The sequence below is a fragment of the Leuciscus leuciscus genome (genome assembly GCF_965113295.1).
Source record: "Leuciscus leuciscus genome assembly, chromosome: 24".
NCBI lineage: Eukaryota > Metazoa > Chordata > Actinopteri > Cypriniformes > Leuciscidae > Leuciscus > Leuciscus leuciscus.
In genome coordinates, this window is record NC_138723.1 from 28,133,367 (window position 1) to 28,150,502 (window position 17,136).

The following is a 17,136-nucleotide window of genomic DNA, read 5'->3' on the forward strand; positions in this document are numbered from 1 at the left end:
GATGGAGGATTGACAGGTGAGTCTTTTGTCCAGGACGCATCTGGACATAATTACAGCAGCGTTTACACTAACAAATGCAATGTGGTCACATGCATATCAGCTCAAGGTACTCGTTTACATTTGAGAAATCATGATTGTAAACGGGGCCTACGTGTGTCCGCATGTGTATTAAAGCAGATATTTTTATGGTTTACAGTACAGGCCAAAAGTTTGGAAACATTACTATTTTTAATGTTTTTGAAGGAAGTTTCTTCTGCTCATCAAGCCTGCATTTATTTGATCAAAAATACAGATTTTTTTTTTTTAAATTGTGATATATTATTATAATTTAAAATAATTGGTTTTCAATTTATTATACTTTAAATTATCATTTATTTCTGTGATGCAAAGCTGAATTTTCAGCATCATTACTCCAGTCTATCACATGATCCTTTAGAAATCATTCTAATATGATGATTCATTATCAAAGTTGGAAACAGTTCTGCTGCTTAATATTTTTTCATAACCTGTGATACTTTTTTAGGATACTTTGATAAATAAAAAGTTAAAAAATTTAATTAAATTAAAAAAAAGAAGCAAATGTTTTAAAAATAGAAATCTTTTGTAACAACAATATACACGACTGGTCAGTCATTTGGGGTCAGTAAATTTTTTTCTTTCTTTTTTTGAAATAAATCAATACTTTTATTCAGCAAGGATGTGTTAAATTGATAAAAAGTGATAGTAAAGAAGATTTATATTATTAGAAAATATTTTTTTATGTTGAATAAATGCAGTTCTTTGTAACCTTTTATTCATCAAATATATTAGGCAGCAGAACTGTTTCCAACACTCATAATAAATCAGAATATTAGAATGATTTCTAAAGGATCATGTGATAGACTGGATGTCACATGTGACACTGAAGACTGGAGTAATGATCCTGAAAATTCAGCTTTGCATCACAGAAATAAATGATAATTTAAAGTATAATAAATTGAAAACCAATTATTTTAAATTGTAATAATATATCACAATATTAAAAAAAAAATCTGTATTTTTGATCAAATGAATGCAGGCTTGATGAGCAGAATAAACTTCTTTCAAAAACATTAAAAATAGTAATGTTTTAGTTTAAAGCAGCACTTGTAAAAGAGCATTGTCCATCATTGCAGTTCTGGCTGGTGTTCTCGTGCCTCGGTTTGTGTCATTTCTGTCTGTTATTTGTCTTTATTTTCTGTTTCTTTGTCTCTCTCCCCTCACGTCGCTCTCATGTCTCCACGTCCCTCATGCCGCTGGGTTTGACATGTGGCAGTGGAAACCATCCAGAGTAACCCTCACCTCCTGTTGGAGAGTGTGAGCTGTGCCGCCCAGCGCTTTCAGGATGGCATCAGCGAGACTTCCATTCCCGTCCCTGTGCTCAACTGGCAAGCCATGCCGGCCCCCGCCGAGTGTGTGTAGCCATTCCTGGTTTCTTGCACCCCTTTAGCGTAACCTCCCTGTTATGTGTGTCACCCCTGTGTGGCGTGTGCCCTCATTTCACATGATCTGTGTTTTGTGCGTCTGCTTTGACATTGATTCTCTCATTGGGGCTTGTCGGGTTTTGAGTTTTACTGTGACTTCCTGACACTGGATGCTGGAACTGATGGTATTGAATTTAGAGGTGAAGTGTGTATTTTTTCAACGTTAAAATGCTTTCTCCCATCCTAATTTAGTGTACACAAGTATTAGCCATTCATTGGTAGATTTAAAAAGAGCGTCATTTCACCACAAAATCAAAAGAAAAATCATACTTTACATTATAATTAAGCATATTTTCACCCCCAATACAATAGATGCTTTACTTTCGCTTTGTTTTTTGTAATTATGAATATTCTAGTATTATAGTAAAAATTACTGTAGACAATGCGTGTTTTTAAATCAGCATAAATTTAAGGCAGTACAACAAATACTACCATAATGTATAAATAATTTAGAACTTATTTATATATATTTATACACAATGATTTCTGAAGGATCATGTGACACTGAAGACTGGAGAAATGAAGCTGAAAATTCAGCTTTGCATCACAGAAATAAATTATATTCTAAAGTATATAATAGATATATAATAAAGTATAAAATAGAAAATCATTCTTTTAAATTGTAATAATATTTCACAATATTACAGTTTTTTCTGTACTTTTGATCAAATAAAGCAGACATTAAAAATAGAAATAGTAATGTTTCCAAACTTTATATTGTTATGAAGATAATAGTCCCTATATGAATAAAATAGCCCTTTTGATTCTGGTGTGAAATATAACCTAGGCATGTTCTTGAAAGATTTCATGAGGTTTGCCCATAAGCGGACCGACCAATGGGGAAACCTGTTAGGAAACCAGCACTATTTTGCCATTTCATTCAATGCCACTAGTACTGCAGAAATTACACACTCCACCTTTAAAACGACAATACAGCAAGAACAATAAGAAAACATATAAATTCAAGCAGCTTGACTAATGACAAATCCTGATTCTGATGCCGGGCTTGCATGTGTATTTGGTAGATAATGCCCCATGAGGACTTCATGTAAAAACAGTCAATGCTCTCCTATGTTCCTCAAGAATGGAAGGAACCGATTAAAATGGACTCTGGGGCAGTATTTACTACTTTTATATCTCTTTGGTATTGTGTTTGCGTCTTCTTTCACTTCCTTTTTTACATTTTGAATCAAATGGCCCTTTTACAAATGTATAATGATGCATCAATCAAGCTCAGATCCAAAATCGAGTGAGATCGCAAAAAGCCTATGATGCTTTCTAGATAGGCAGCTCACTAGGTTTTGGACCTGAGGTTTAGTCAGTACTGAAAATTGTCAGATTTCTGGGCCCTGATTTGCTCTGTCAGTTCCTGGCCCCTGCGAGTAATTACTGGTTTTGGTCCTCACAGCGGACGTGATGCAGTCTCACAGCATAATGTTCGGGGATCACTCCAATCCTTCGTCTCCGGGATCCATTCCAGCCTTCCGTGGGGCTCGCAGGGGCAGCGAGACCAGCATCGCCAGCCAGGTGTCAGGGTTAGCGGACAGTTACACCGCCTCCAACATCGCCAACAGTGAGTTAACGCATGTACACACTCGGGTTAGGTTGAATAGAAGAACAAGACAAATCCATATCAAGAAATCTTTACCTTAATTTGATCAAAATTACAGTAAAAACACTAATATTGTGAAATATTATTGCAAATTGTAATAACTGTTTTATATTTTAATGTTTTTAAAAATTTAATTTATTCCTTTGATGCAAAGCTGAATTTTCAGGATCATTACTCCAGTATTCAGTGTCACATGATCCTTCAGAAATCATTTAATATGCTGATTTGCTGAATTATTATGATCAATGTTGACAGTTGTGCTGCTTCATATTTTTTTGGAAACCATGATAAATGTTTTTTTCAGGATTCTTTGATTAATAGAAATCTTTCCTAACATTATAGAAGTCTTTACTGTAACATTTGATCAATTTTCTGGGTCCTTGCTGAATAAAAGTCTAATTTCTTTTAAATAAAAGTCTTATTTTATCTAAACTTTTGAACAGTAAAAAAAAAAAAAAGAAGCCGCAATGCTGCAAATATAGCTAGGAACTATCACATGTCATGTTCACCATTTGACTACTGTTGTTTTGATGTTGTTGTTTTTTTCTCTAGTAACACAAGCATGCCAACTTAGACTCTCCAAAAAGCTCAGTCTTTTGTCCCAATTTGCCCTCCCCTATAATAAAATGAGCTCCCGAAGCCCGTCCCCCAAATCCTGCAAAGCACAAAATAAGCGTCCGCTAGTAAGGCAGGATTCCAGCTGTCTGGATGATACAGAGCAGAGCATCTCTCTAGGCTTTGAGCCCTCACCCTCGCTCGCCTCAGACCCGCCATCACCGTGTGTCCCGCTGGACATCGAGCAAGGTACTTGGAGCGTGGGTAGACGTCCGGTCAGAGGGTCTCCTCGACCCTCCAGATGCACCCGCTCTCCTGTTTGCCTGCGTTAGTTTTTACCATTGCTGCATTCCCTGCAATCCCTCCTACTGCCTGTTTTAGCCCTCCGAATCTTCAGCCTGTTTCCTTGCTGACCTCCCCAGCGCTGATGCCTTTGTTTTCTGAATTCACACCCCCATCCTTTAAAAGCTCAGCGCTGGTGCTCTGGTTCTTCATCTCTGGAACCCTGAGCCGCTCTGGGTTTGCCCTGAATGATGAAGACCTTCTGAAGATGCTTTGAAATGGCGCTGACTGGTCTTGCTCCCATTATCATGCTTACGACCTGTGCATCTTCTGTTAGCGGTCGCTTATAGATAAGGATGGGAATCAGAAGGAATGTAGTGATTCCGATTATTTTTTTAGTACTTTTGAGGAAGTGGTCTCCACTATGTAATAAGCATTTAAAAAAAATATATATATATATATTAAGATTAATATAAAATACAAAATAGTTATCTTTATTATGTTAAAACCTACTTTTTTGTCAAATATTTTAATGTAATATATATTTTTTAACTATGAAAAATTATTTTTTGCGTATTCTGCAAACAATAATGTTATTTATATAATATAAAACAAATTGCACAAAAAAAAATATTATTTAAGCAAATAATGTATTTGGGTGCTTTACTAAATTATTAATTATGAAATTTGCGTTTAGATCATGGGCAGGAATTTTATATTATTATTTAGAAAATGTAATTACAAAAATATTTTTTTACATTATTATTCAAATAATATAATATACAGTATTACTTGGACAATATTTCAAGCTAGGAAGGAAAATTACTAAATATCAAATTTGCGTATGGATCAGGAATTGTTAAATTTGCGGTTATGCATAAATCATTTTTTATCACATCATTTTTCTTTAAAATTTGTGATACCAAATGAATATTACTTTAAGTACCATTTATTTCATGTCTGTTCCAAATTAGTCTTTAATTACATTTAGAAATGAGTGAATCTTTTTTTTTTTTTTTTTACTGATTCTTTTGAAACAACCGACTCTTTTGTTTATGAATCAGACTGCACGGCTCACGCTGTATGTTTAGTTACGTGCAACCAGTCTGTACACTGTCTTTATTCACCGGCCTCAGTCTTCCCAGTCAAAATGGAACCAGTTTTGAATAAAAACTGGTTTTCTATTCACAATCCTACTTGTAGAGAACAAGAACATTAAACCCCAATGAAAAGAATTTCAATCCAAAAATAGGGTTGTGTTCTTAAATGTCTTTTGCAATGGGTCATGGGAGGAAGAAGTGCACATTACAAAACAACAACTTTCCATTTCTTTCCTTCCTCTTGAGCCCCTGAAGCAAACCTGCATCATGTGTCCTCGTCCTGTCCTAGATCCAGCATCTGAAACATTCATAAATAATGCACAGATGAAACTGAAATCTTTAATGGTATGTGAACCTGCCGTTGTAGCGGTAATGGTGTGGACAGGCTTGACTGAGTCTCTGGTTTCTCCTGCAGTCGCTGCACGCTGGTGGGGAACCAAGCGCATCGATTTCGCTCTGTATTGTCCCGACGCTCTGACTGCGTTCCCCACCGTGGCTCTACCTCACCTGTTTCATGCCTCCTACTGGGAATCTACGGATGTTGTGTCTTTCCTGCTCAGACAGGTGAGGATTATACAATATTTATAAAATATTGCAGTTATAATAGTTATAAAATTTCTTGATTAATTTAGATCTTTATTTATATCATCATTTTATAATATAAAATATTTTTTCTTCCTAAAGGAATATTCAGGTTTATTTGCACCAAGAAACATAATTATATAAAAAAAAAATTCTGCCTTTTATTAATATATTTTAAAATATTTTATTAAATTTTTTTAAATAAAGATGTTATAAAATGTCTTTATTCATTTAGATCTTTATTTATATCATCATTTTATAATATAAAATATTTTTTCTTCCTAAAGGAATATTCAGGGTTATTTGCACCAAGAAACATAATTATATATATATATGCTAAACTATTTTATTTATTTATTTAAATAAAGATGTTATAAAATATCTTTATTAATTTAGATATTTATTTATATCATAATTGTATAAGATAATATATAAAAAAAATATATAAAAATAAAAATTATGTATTTTTTTTGTTTTTTATTAATATATCATTTTTAAATATTTGTATTGATTTATTTAAATAAAACTGTTAAAAATGTTCCATATTATATTAAATGTAGCTGTTTTTGGTAACATTTTAAAATAAAGGATTGCCTATTTTATATTAATTATATTTCATAAGTGTATTTTAATTCCAAAAAAAATTTGTATTTTGGTGATACTTCATGCTACTGTATGAAAGCAAATGACTGATTATGAAATTAACGTTCAGATCGTGGTGTGAATTGTCAATTTTGTGGAAGTGCATTAATTGTTTTTATTGCATACATTTTATTTCAATTATTAGTCATAGCAAATTATAATTTTTTAAATACCATTTTATATATTTATTGTTTTTGCTCTTAGGTAATGAGGCATGAGAACTCGAGTATTTTGGAACTGGATGGGAAGGAGGTGTCCGAATTCACTCCGTCCAAACCGCGGGAGAAGTGGATAAGGAAGAGGACTCATGTGAAGATCAGGGTGAGACGGGCATCTCTAAAACCTCATGTTGCCGTTGAGTGCATCACAGGATTGTTGCTGACGTAAAGATGTGTTTGTGTTGAAGAATGTTACAGCAAATCACCGCGTGAATGATGCCGTGTTTAATGAGGACGGCCCTCAGGTAGTCATGGGTCGCTTCATGTACGGGCCGCTGGACATGGTCACTCTGACAGGAGAGAAGGTTAGTGCCCTGTAAACTTTGGTTTGTGTAGATCCTGGAGACCCGAAAAATCAAGTGACTTCACTTACTCTCATCTTATTCAATTTCACTTCTTCATATTCATTTCATTCATTTTTTTGTGTGCTCTTTTCAAGGTGGACATCCACATCATGACCCAGCCTCCATCCGGTGAGTGGGTGTACTTCAGCACAGATCTAACCAATAGCAGCGGCCGGATTTCCTACGTGATTCCGGACAACAAACGGCTGAGCATCGGAGTGTATCCGGTCAAAATGGTGGTCAGGTAAGTCATAAATATACATTTATCCTGCACATAAAAGGATGTATTTTCAACAAGTGAACAACGTCCTCTCTCTGTCCATAGGGGCGACCACACATCTGCTGACAGTTACCTGACCGTGCTGCCGCGCGGCACTGAGTTTGTCGTGTTCAGCATCGACGGCTCTTTTGCCGCCAGCGTGTCCATCATGGGCAGCGACCCTAAAGTGCGAGCAGGAGCAGTAGACGTAGTCAGGTGAGCGCATGTCTTCATTCATTTCACCCTATAAAGCCTACTGTGATGCGCACATTTATAAGGCCTGTAAATGATCAACATGATCAGAACTGCTGAAAAGCCTGTTGCACACAATCTACTGCATGCCTTCTGTCATCTGATTGTTAGCATAATTGTAAATACGTCGACCTTTGGGTCGTGGTTCACGCGCTTTGCTGTGAAATCTTTACTGATTTTATTAGGTAAACGCAGCAATAACTTAGATTGTATTGCAATGAGTGTTCATCTTGAAATATTACTAACAGTATATCAGAATTTCAGCTCACTCTCTGGCCATGTAAATGGCCAAAAAAAAGTGTTTTTTTCCTCCTTGTGTATGAGCTCTATATTCTCACTATATCATACTATATTAGCCATAAAAGCCTGATATATCAAATGTGATACTCAATAAACATATATGCAAATGTTTAAGTTTTTTTAAATATATATATTTTTTTTATTCGGGACAGTGCACATTAATGAACAATCTAACATTTCTGTACAGACTGTAAATGAGCCAGGTTATAGCATAAATGCTCATTTTCACCTGTAGTCCCGAGGCCGGAAGACAACAACACAAAAGATAATGCAACACAAAAGGATATGACAATATACAGTATCAAGCAAGAAACACATTAGCACGCATTCAGACAGATTACATTACATCAATAAAATGAGTCAAAATGAGGACATAACTGGGAACTTTTAAGAAAAGCTATTTAAGGTGCTTTTTAAATGTGCAGTAAGTGGGACATTCTCTAATGTTTATTGGGAGGCTGTTCCAAAAATGACCTCCTCCTGATAGACCAGTTTGTCCAACGGTAGTTTTACGGTGCGGGATCTCTATGTCTCCTCTAAATGAGGCTCTGGTGCAAAAACCTCTGTCAGACCTTGGTTTAATGTGTGTAGAAAGTGAAGGTGGGGCTAGTCCGTGAAAAACTTTATAAATTAAACAGCTATTTTTAAAATGAATGAAATTTTCAAAATTTAGCTTATTGTGTTTTTCCAAAATGATGACAGAATGAGTATTTTTATAGATTTTATGAATGACATTTCTATGGGTTTTAAAATTGTATTTCCAGTGAGTGAGCAGGTTGTGATGCAGTAATCTATATGTGAAAATATCATTGAATGTAGGAACATTTTAGCAGAGGTAAAGTTTTTTTTTTTTAATTTGTTCCATTTAATAATTAGATTATTTCATACTTTAAGCTTTTCAGGGTTAATGAAACTCGTATGTCAGTAATTTGTATGGTTTGCTGTTCTTGACGGTGGTTGGTCCTGTTGCAGGCACTGGCAGGACTTAGGCTACATGATAGTGTACGTGACGGGGCGGCCAGACATGCAGAAGCAGCGTGTGGTGGCTTGGCTTTCACAGCACAACTTCCCTCACGGGATCGTGTCCTTCTGTGATGGACTCGTACACGACCCCCTCCGACACAAAGCCAACTTCCTCAAGGGTCTCATCACAGAGGTGAGAACAAACACCACAAACGCCTTCTTTTCTGTAGCGCAGGGCCTTGTGGGTAATATAGTACTGTCATTTGCAATGCATTAATCCTGAATCAATATTGATATTTATCAGAAGAAAAAAAATCCACAATATTTTCATTGCCTTTCTTTAAAGGGATATTTCACCGCTAGAAAGATGAATGTGTATTTAAATTGGGTCATTTATGCAGTAGAAATGTGAAATTATTTTAGAAGTTGGTGCCTTCTAGACTGAGAAAAGCCAGAAAATTTATTTTTGGCTCATGTGGATGAAAGACAACAACTCCCAGAATGCACTTGCTTCGCTGCCCTACGAGGCCACTCCCAAGCCACGCCTACCGGTTACAGAGGGCAGTATCGGGAGAAATGATACAGCTAGGCTACTAGTCGACTCGAAACTGAAAAGACGGCGTTTTATCGTGAGATCCCCCTATGGGCGGGTTGAAGACATGCGGAACGAGCTCCTCCTACTGGCTGGAGTCTCTCGCCTCTGGACAAAAAAGCCTCTGATGACGATAAATGATGATTTTGCGTCATCAGAGGTTTATTTCCAGACACACAATACAGAAATCTCTCGTCTCAGGGGGACATGAGGGAGGGAAGCACGGCCATTCCAAAATACTACTGGGTTTCTACTGATACAAAGCTTAATGCTAATCGGTGAAGTATCCCTTTAAACACTATATATTGTAATATTGCAACATTTGAGTGTATTGGCAGTATTCTTATCACTTGATGCTCATAAGGCATTTGATCGTGTATCTTGGCAGTACCTGATCCAAACTCTTAAACTCTTAACGGTTCAAATTTGGCCCCAATTTCATAAAGTGGGTTCAAACACTCTACACAAATCCACTCGCTTCAGTGAGAGTTAACGGTTGTAGATCCGGGCGCTTTACTCTAGAACGTGGATGCAGACAAGGATGTCCATTGTCACCCTTGCTGTTTGCTATCAGCATCGAACCCCTTGCTCAACTCATTAGGGACGACAGTGCAATTAAGGGGATTGTAATTGGAGGAGAGGAACATAAGTTGTCGTTATACGCCGATGATGTCCTACTTTTCCTAACAGAACCTGAGACAACAATTCCATATTTAAAAAAGCTAATTCTCAAGTATGGGTACTACTCTGAATATAAAGTGAATATGGATAAAACCGAGGCCATAGATGTTAATGGTCAAATTTCAAAACAAATCCAAATTAACAGCGGGTTCAAATGGCCCAAGAATGGGTTTAAATACTTGGGCATCTTTATTCCCTCCTCTTTGGACCAGTTATACGATACAAACTATAAAAAAGTGATTACAAATATTAGTGAAGATTTAAATCGTTGGACAGCTCTCCCTCTCTCTCTGATTGGCCGTGTTGAATCTATTCGTATGAATGTCCTGCCGAGATTACTCTATCTGTTTCAGATGTTACCCATAGAAGTGCCAAAATCTGTCTTTGATTTGCTTAATAAAATAATTTCCACATTTATTTGGCAAGGAAATGTGTATTACATGCAGATGGTTAAAACCTGACCCTCCATCATACAATGCTTGGATTCAAAAAGTATGGGAGTTGTAAGAAATGGAACAAATTACATTTGCATTACGACTTCAGAAAACGGTTTTCTTAAAGAGGTGGGCCCCTGTAATGCCTTTAATACTCCAGTGATCAAGAGTTATACCGTCATATCCACCCTGTGTTCATCTCTGCCTTTCTCCATTTATTTATTTAATTATTATTTATTTTTTCCTCCCCCTGTACTGTATGTGTTTTCATACTCTGTATAATGTGTACGATATAATTAAGTTTTGAAGAATTTTCAATATTATGGAAACATAATGGACTAACATGTTAAAACCCGATGCCATACTGTATTATATGTAATGCTGTGATCCTAAATAAAAATATAAGTAAAAAAAAAAAAAACACTATATATTGTAATTTTGCAACATTTGAGTGTGCGCACCAGCCTGTTTAATAAAGTAAAAGAATCCAAGATCCATTATTTATAAGATTTTATGGGTTTGTTCTATAGCTTATGGATTTTATTTGTAAAACTCTGCAGAGACCCTGTGTTAGCCTTTGCTTAAATTATGTGAAAAGTATAATTGAAAAGCTGCTCTTTTGTAGGCACATATGAAGATCTTCGCTGCCTATGGCTCCACTAAGGACATCTCGGTGTACACGTCACTTGGTCTGCCGCCATCACAAATCTACATTGTGGGGAGACCAACAAAGAAATTGCAATACCAGTGTCAGGTATCTTTACGCACAGTTTTTCCTCTCTACTTTTTCCTCACACAAGTTTTTCTGCACTCTCACTGAGCCGTCACTCTCTCTCCACAGTTCATCGCCGATGGCTACGCGACTCATCTTTCCCAGCTGGAGTACAATCAGAGATCGAGACCCGCCAAGACCGGCAGCGCTCGCATGGTCCTCCGGAAGGGCAGTTTCGGACTGGGCGGCAGTGGCGAGTTCTTGCGGAAGCGCAATCACCTGCTGCGCACCATCTCCTCGCAACCCACGTCCTCCACACCGCCCGTGACGGTAGGCCGTCCCGAACGTGCGCAGAGCCAATCAGAATGTGACCGCGATCGGGCCGAACGTGCACAGAGAAGCATGAGCATCGCTGCCGGCTGCTGGGGCCGAACCAGCAAACTTGAGGGCGGAGCCCTGAGCCCGAAATAGGCTCCTCCCACCGGGTCCAAATTCTGGAGGCACTTCATTGGGCACATGGGCTGCAGGAACGGTAGGAGACGGACACGACGTAATCTCACAGTATTACAACAGACTCTGTGATTAAATCTCACGGCATTACTATTGTTGCATGAGAATATTTTCCGTTTCGTTTCGTTTTTTTAATTTTATTTTTAGACCGGCAGCCAAACATTTTCCAGAAATCTAGCGCCTTAAGCATCGCTCTGGGTAATGGCCCTCGCCTGTCGCCTCTGACTTGATTGAATGTACTGTTGGGAATGAAAACATGGATCGTTGGGTGGGTATGGACTCTTCCCGCTTCCTCTATCATTCCCCAGACTTCCCTTCCGGTGTCTGCAGAGATTCCCACACATGTAAATACGTGCCTCCTCTTTACCTGCTCAGGGCAGCCATGAACTTGAGGAGCTGATGAGACCCAGAGGCCATTTTACTCATTTGTTTCCGTTGGGTCGCCCCATCCCGGCAGCCTCTCTCCGAGTCGAATCGCAGCAGCATTTGGCAATAAGGATCAAAGCCCATCACACCAAACTCCGTCTGCAGGTCATCAGAGGCCTTAACTTCTTATTCAGAGCAAAGAACGAACTCTCAAAGGAAGAACAATCCCTTTACAAGGCCATCTGCTTGCAATACCTCCAAGACGCCACCTCGACCTGGGCTGCTGGGACACCTTCCATGTTTCTCTCTTTCTTTCTCGACTGCTGTTTTGTTATCTTCTGAGCCACCAAACATCGGTCGCAAGCACACGCCACATCCCCTGAAGTAAAAACTTTCCCGCTGCTGTCGTCGTGGAGAGAACTTCCCATCGAGGACGCGCCACGCAGCTCGCTGGATTTGCATGTTCAATGACAACTTTTAAAAGATTTCGCCCAATCATTTCCTCTCAATCCTTTGCACTCATTTCCAGCTGATCAGGGAGCGATTCGACTCGCTCGCTTCGATACTGCCGACGGCCAAAACGAGTTCATTTCGAAAGCTGTAGTTCTGCAACTGCATAACCTCATTGTTATTTTGCACTAGTGGAATAGTCGAGGCCCTTGTTTCCATCTCATGGAAGTTACATGTCCCTTATTATTTATGGCAGGGTATTTGTGCGCATATGCACGATTATATAGTTCTCCGAAAAACAAGAGCACGCAAGAAATGTGCCAAAAGCAGGCAAGATCATAGGAACCCAAACACGTCCAACGTTACCGATGGATTGTAGCAACGTTTCCCAAGCGTTTCCATGGCACATGTATAATGTTTTTAAGATTTTAGATCATTTTAGATCAACTTCAGTTATCTATGATATTGTCCATATGTTCATATGTAAGTGATTGAGGTATATAGAAATTGTGCTTTTAATTTTCTTGCTATTTTAAATCGGACAGCATGACAAAGTCGGGTGGAGTCGTGAACCATACACGGGGTTTGTTTCTATATATCATGAACACACTGGAATAGCCATGCTGCATGTTGCGGACGTATTCTTCTAATGGAAACTGGGAGGCTTGGAACGTGGCCTTTGTCTGGATTGGATGTTCTGAACCGAGGTCTGAACGGGACTTCAAACAGTGTAGATACTGTAAAGATGTAAATTTCACTATAATAGGATATGTTACGGTCAGAATTTATTTATTTCTGTAGCTTCATAAGATGATGGATATTTCAGGTTTGACTGTATTTCATGTGTTGCTTTTATTCTTTTAGTCCAACACTTCTGAAATGCTTCTTTTAACGGACCAATGACGTGTCTCCTTGTGCATTAATCGTTGACAGTGTTTCCGTAGCAAAACTCTAGATGACGCAACCACCGCCACCCCCACGGACAATCAGTTCAGCAAACCGACGGCCTCCTCGAGGCGAGCGCGACGGGCAAGGAGCACGCACACCTACACATGTACAAACGCTGCGGACGGTTTAGCGCATTGAAATCTCCACGTAATGTGAATTGGAATTGTTGAATGTGGTTCTGTGATAAATTTGCTGCAAACAACCGAGTTTAAATTGGTGCTGAACGGGGTTTTTGAATCAAAGTTTTTGCTCTGAGATGGCATTTGGACTGGTATCACTAGTCTTTTAATGCATCTAGTTCAGTACCAGACATCAGGGGTTCTCAGTGGAAATAAATATGCTGAAAGGTTTGTGAACTTCTACCACTGATATCTAGGTCATCTTGGTTGTTGGTTTATGATTTGAATGTTAACCACTGAACAAATTCTCCGTTATTATTACTCCACACACTCTCACCATCTGAACTGGCTTGCTTCTTACTTCTTACACTTCCTCCTGTTTTCAAATCGAGCTGTTTTTCACCAACGTGAAGAAAGTTGATGAGTGTCATTTCCGAATTGTTGAGATTAAGATTCAGACGCATCGCAGGGAATCATACGACATTGTGATCGACAATTGTGCCACAGTTTTTACACGGCAACACGTTAGTTTAAACATCCGCGGCCTTGCTTGTAGGCCAAGTATTATATCTTCAGATAAACCAGATTATAGCCACTTTTGTACTTTGCATGTCACAGAGAAGCTTTCGTACACTTTCCTGTATTCTTCAATAATGGGCCACACTACAAACCTCCAGTTTATAGTTATTACAAATATGCTGTTGTCTATATAGAACAGCATATCAGTTGTTAATACCAAATATTTAAATGATGTTACCGTTAATCCTAAATCCAACCATATTTTTTAAAAATACTGAAATCTGAGTAACGGCACTAGATTAAACGACGTTAAATGCATAGAAATAAATTGACGTTACAGTATTTTTGACATGTAAATGCTGTCTAATTAGTGTGCAGGTGTTTCAAAACACAAGCTCATTGGATGAAATAAATATGGTGAAAACTCCCGAAACAAACATGTTTTGTGCCCATTTTATTTGTTGCCAAAACTTTCAGATAATCATTGCTAATGAATCACTTTCCCAACAACTTTTCAATGATGAATGGAGACGTACTGCAGGTTCATTTTACACTCCTGTTGACGTACTGATCTGGACTGACTCGCTCCTTTACAGTTTTCTTACCAGGTCGGTGGTTCAGTGCTCTCATGTGTATAACTGTATGTACTGTGGATTAAATACAGTTGGACAACTGCAAGTCTTCTGTGATTTATAATGCTTTATGAATGTGTGACATGAACCACTCTGCAAGAATATTTTTTTTTAATGTACTTTCCTTTGTAAAGAATGCCTTTAGTCACAATTTCGTATTTTTCTATATTCATTTATTGTATTCATTTTGGAGTGTGAGAGATGGTAGTGTGGTCTGAGTTAATTTAGGTGAAATTAAAGTGTGTGTGTGTGTGTGTGTGTGTGTGTGTGTGTGTGTGTGTGTACTTGTACAACTATCTTTGTGAGGACCAGTTTAAGTTTTAGACCATTGGAGTGAGGACAAAGAGAGTAAAGTGAGGACATTTTGGATGGTCCTCTCTTTCTGAGAGCCTTTAAAGGCCTGTTTGAGGGTCAAGACTTGGTTTTAGGGATAAGGTTATAATGAGGTTTAGGGTCAGGGGTCGGGTTAGGCACTTAGTTGTGATGGGTGAGGTTAGGGTAAGCGGCTAGAGATTGCATTGTCAATGAATGTCCTCATAAAGATAGATGTACAATAATGTGTGTGTGTGTGTGTGTGTGTGTGTATGGTAGATATGGATGTATGTAGGAATAGAAGCATGTATGTAGGTAGGTAGAAAGGTATGTATGTGTATATAGATAGATAGAAAGGTAGAGATGTACTGTGTGTATAGTTCTATGTAGTTTGATAGAATGGTAGGGATGGATGAAGGTAGGGATGTATGGATGGATTGATGTATTTAGGTTGGAAGGGATAGATATACTGTATGTATAGATGTAGGTAGAAAGGTAGGGATGTATGGATGGATTGATGTAGTGAAGGGATAGATATACTGTATGTATAGATGTAGGTAGAAAGGTAGGGATGTATGGATGGATTGATGTAGTGAAGGGATAGATATACTGTATGTATAGATGTAGGTAGAAAGGTAGGGATGGATGGATGGATTGATGTAGTGAAGGGATAGATGTACTGTATGTATAGATGTAGGTAGAAAGGTAGGGATGGATGGATGGATTGATGTAGTGAAGGGATAGATGTACTGTATGTATAGATGTAGGTAGAAAGGTAGGGATGTATGGATGGATTGATGTAGTGAAGGGATAGATGTACTGTATGTATAGATGTAGGTAGAAAGGTAGGGATGGATGGATGGATTGATGTAGTGAAGGGATAGATGTACTGTATGTATAGATGTAGGTAGAAAGGTAGGGATGTATGGATGGATTGATGTAGTGAAGGGATAGATGTACTGTATGTATAGATGTAGGTAGAAAGGTAGGGATGTATGGATGGATTGATGTAGTGAAGGGATAGATGTACTGTATGTATAGATGTAGGTAGAAAGGTAGGGATGTATGGATGGATTGATGTAGTGAAGGGATAGATATACTGTATGTATAGATGTAGGTAGAAAGGTAGGGATGTATGGATGGATTGATGTAGTGAAGGGATAGATGTACTGTATGTATAGATGTAGGTAGAAAGGTAGGGATGTATGGATGGATTGATGTAGTGAAGGGATGGATGTACTGTATGTATAGATGTAGGTAGAAAGGTAGGGATGGATGGATGGATGGATTGATGTAGTGAAGGGATGGATGTACTGTATGTATAGATGTAGGTAGAAAGGTAGGGATGGATGGATGGATGGATGGATTGATGTAGTGAAGGGATAGATGTACTGTATGTAGGTATGGATGTATGTATAGATGTAGGAAGGTAGGGATGGCTGGATGTACTGTATGTAGGTATGGATGGATGTATGAAGGTAGGTAGTTATGGAAATATGGATGGATGTGCTAGGTATGCATAGATGTAGAAAGGTAGGTATGGATGGATTGATGTAGGTATGTATAGATGTATGTGGGTAGGGTAGGGTAGGGTATGTAGATGTGGATGTATAGGTATGTTTGTGTGTAAGGATGTACTGTATATTTGTATGAAACAGAAGCATAGACCAGGAGCCTCTGGTTTATCTTCAGGAGTCTTGATTGCAAATGTGCTGTTTGGTCTCTGCAGTCGTTGAGTCTGAAGAAGGCAGTCATACATTGTATTTGACAGGCATTCAGTGTTGACCTTACACACAGCTACTAGCCAAAGTATCTGAAGATAATACAGGAAATTACCCCTGACTGTGAGCGCTAAAGGTAATAGTTCCTCCAAACGGTTGAAGCAACACCTGGTCACCAGAACCAGAGACATGGAAACCTTAAACCGATGCCATCATGTTCCCCTCGAATGCCTGATACAATATAGCTCACCTTAGTTTTCTATGTGATGTTTTGTCAGGACAAAGGATCATCTGCACATCTGGACAGGTGTGGGGACATCATCGGGTCACTGATCAGATGGGATCACTTGGGGTCCCCTAACAAATTACTTTTTTAATAGGCAATCTGATTACAATTCCTACTAAATCAATTCCTAACTAAAAAAAAAAAAACGCTGGCAGGGAAAGAATTAAAGATATTGTTAAATTTGTAGTCGCACAGAATGCTTGAATACTCACCGAAACTCAACCTCGTATCCAAACATGTTCC

General features: G+C 38.2%; 1 protein-coding gene across 5 annotated transcripts in view; it reads left to right on the forward strand.

The window, feature by feature from the left end:
- Window positions 1-14,616, forward strand: part of pitpnm2 (phosphatidylinositol transfer protein, membrane-associated 2) — a 64,131-nt gene extending 49,515 nt beyond the window's left edge. For 2 of the 5 annotated variants that reach the window (XM_082157925.1, XM_082157926.1), the window contains exons 16-26: window positions 1,295-1,432; window positions 2,911-3,075; window positions 3,667-3,918; window positions 5,467-5,615; window positions 6,480-6,596; window positions 6,682-6,798; window positions 6,933-7,081; window positions 7,163-7,312; window positions 8,621-8,804; window positions 10,944-11,072; window positions 11,160-14,616. In XM_082157925.1, coding sequence (XP_082014051.1) covers window positions 1,295-1,432; window positions 2,911-3,075; window positions 3,667-3,918; window positions 5,467-5,615; window positions 6,480-6,596; window positions 6,682-6,798; window positions 6,933-7,081; window positions 7,163-7,312; window positions 8,621-8,804; window positions 10,944-11,072; window positions 11,160-11,501 — 1,892 coding nt within the window. In that variant the 3' untranslated portion in view covers window positions 11,502-14,616. The remainder of the gene's footprint in view (window positions 1-1,294; window positions 1,433-2,910; window positions 3,076-3,666; window positions 3,919-5,466; window positions 5,616-6,479; window positions 6,597-6,681; window positions 6,799-6,932; window positions 7,082-7,162; window positions 7,313-8,620; window positions 8,805-10,943; window positions 11,073-11,159) is intronic. The other 3 variants (XM_082157927.1, XM_082157928.1, XM_082157929.1) reach the window with 3 other exon arrangements.
- Window positions 14,617-17,136: the final 2,520 nt, after the last annotated feature.